The sequence below is a fragment of the Sinocyclocheilus rhinocerous genome, unplaced genomic scaffold (assembly GCF_001515625.1).
Source record: "Sinocyclocheilus rhinocerous isolate Xijiao unplaced genomic scaffold, SAMN03320098_v1.1 scaffold2028, whole genome shotgun sequence".
Classification (NCBI taxonomy): Eukaryota; Metazoa; Chordata; class Actinopteri; order Cypriniformes; family Cyprinidae; genus Sinocyclocheilus; species Sinocyclocheilus rhinocerous.
In genome coordinates, this window is record NW_015628691.1 from 73427 (window position 1) to 76071 (window position 2645).

At 34.3% G+C, this 2645-nt stretch overlaps 1 protein-coding gene across 3 annotated transcripts in view; it reads right to left on the minus strand.

The window, feature by feature from the left end:
- Positions 1-14: 14 nt before the first annotated feature.
- Positions 15-2645, minus strand: part of LOC107738275 (GSK3-beta interaction protein) — a 5017-nt gene continuing 2386 nt past the window's right edge. For all 3 annotated transcript variants that reach the window (XM_016549992.1, XM_016549991.1, XM_016549990.1), the window contains one exon: positions 15-410. In XM_016549992.1, coding sequence (XP_016405478.1) covers positions 252-410 — 159 coding nt within the window. In that variant the 3' untranslated portion in view covers positions 15-251. The remainder of the gene's footprint in view (positions 411-2645) is intronic.

A 2645-nucleotide genomic window follows, 5' to 3' on the forward strand; every position in this document is an offset into this window, starting at 1 on the left:
GGTTAATAAAAAAAATGGAGTATTCATCTGGGCCCATTGTGTCTGTCATAGCAATGATACCTCTCCAAATAATGGTAAAATACTTTAAAACATCACAGGCAAGTCAGTTTGTCAAATCAACACCAAGATCTGTTAAAACATATCACAGGCTAAAAACTGAAAAAGGTACCACTGATGCTTTAAGCTGAGAGCGGCACAGGACTTGGATGAACTGTTAGCGAGCAGAGATATTCTGAATGATACTGAAGCCCTCAGTGTCCGTTTTGTTTGAGCCTCTCCAGTCTCTGTAGCAGAGCATTTCCAAACGCTTCTCTGTATCCGGGGCTGAGAGAATCCAGCAGTGAGTAAACAGTCTCATGATACTGGGAGCTCAACTCCTCATCCACCTGATCGAAGCCGTGTCCCACCACCTCAAAGATAAGAAGCAGAAAGGTCAGAAACATTCCACAGATTCCTCTGGTATTCCTCACTTAGAGGTCACACTTGTGATCCTCAGCGGTCAAAACAGACCAAAGAAATGTATGTTTTTATTAATGAAATTAACGTCATATGTTATAGGTTTCAATAATATTTAGTCTTTAATATTGTGTATTTTAAGGGGATTTCATGGTGCTACACAATATTCCCCTCTAAATTATGCACAACTTTCTTCTATCTGATTTACAACTGAAAATAACTGATTAAAATCCAATGATTGGAAGACAGATTGGTGCCATCTGGTGGGAGAAATAAAGAAAATCAATGTACTACCACGATGGAATCACTAGATATTAGGGATGTAACCATTCACTCAAGTCACGATTCGATTCATGGTTTTTTTTTTTTAACAAAATGAGATCTAAGACAAATTCTAAATGAAATGTCCTTTTATTATTGCTTGAACAAAATGCTGCACGTTTTTTTGTGTATCTCAATAGTCATATCAACAGAACTATAAATACAGGGCTGTCACTGTGTATTCTCTAGTTGCTTATTTTCAGAGTATTTTCAAACATAATTGTTTACTTTTTAGGTTTTCCATGTGGATAATCAAAAACTACTACATTAAGGGTGATTTGTAGATTTGTAACGCCATGCCAGCATCAAGGCTATTTTCATGGTGATCTCTGAATAAATTATGGGTGATTTGTAGACTGTACTGCCAAAAGTTGCTCTGTATTTTAGTATGTTTTATATTTCCCATTCATTTCCTATAGCAATCATTTTTGCCCGCAAACTGTGTGATGATTTTTTTTTAAAGACCTCAGCCTTTTCTCATCAATTCCACTTTGTGTGTTTGTTCATATAGCAAGTGCCACAAATTTACCAAGTTTCATACAATTCTGATAAAGTAAGTAAATAAAATAAAATAAGAATAATAAAAACATTACATTATTTGGTCTAAAATGAACAAAGACCACCAGAGAGTTAGAAAGACAATATTCAACACTGATTAATATATATTTAGACATTACATTTGCATATATATATTTAGACATCACGGCTGGTTTGAAGACTGCACTCCAAAAAAATTGTTAAATATTTTTGGATATGCCATATTACCTATTTATTACCTATGGTGGTCAATTATGACCATGAACTATAAAAAAAATTTTAAAGACCATTTAGCATTTTCAAATATTTTCTCATTTCCATATAACAAGTGCCACAAAAGTCAAAGTTTCATACCATTCTGATGAAGTGAAAACATAAAATATGTCGGTAGAAAATGACCACCAGAGAGTTAGAAGCATAGACACACACACACACACTAATTTTCTTACCATTCATATGAAGAAAAAAATCAAAATGGAAAACTTTTCACTCTTAACGTTAAAGCTGCAGTCCGTAACTTTTTTTGGTTCAAAATTATCCGAAATCAATATTTGAGCAAGTACATAACCAGCCAGTGTTCAAAACTATCACCTTACTTTAGTCCGATTCACAACGGTTAGCTTATAATAATGTTTTCTAATTTGAGTGGTAAGGGTAGGTTTTCGTGGGAAATTCGAGCATGGCACTGCGTCATTACGTCACGTCTGTAAACATAAAGAAGTTGTCCCGGCTACTAGACTATCGCATGTGAGGATCCTGCAGGAGGCCGATCGTTAGCCTTTTCTCACAGCAGCCGGAATAATTAAATGTATCATTTTGATGGCGGATTGTAATCCAGAAAGGATTATGTGTTTATGAAACACATGTGAATGAAATTAAATTATATTCCAGTTTTAAATGTGCTTCTGATTACAGATAGCCTGGGATTACACAAGATTTGTATTTTAAAGAAAACCAGTTCGAAGGGAGCATAATTTGCTTTTTGGGTAAAATAATTTCTTAATTTGAAATTCGAATGGTAGGACAATTAGAGATTAGACTGTACAGAAATTGTATATTATACACACTATACGCAAAGTCACGCAATGCTGATGTTGTTAACATTAATAATTTGAGAATAAACTATAACAATAATAATAATTTGAACGGTTTGATGTGATATGAGCTAACCGATCATTACACTTAATCACCATTAGTAGCGCGATTTATTGTAATGCTTTTTTTCCTCAGTTGGTCAGAACAAACGTGGCAAACTTGTTACTTACTTGTTCAGAAGGCAATATACGGTGAAAATTCTTATTTAGGTCATATTCCAAGACGTAGGCTAGAAT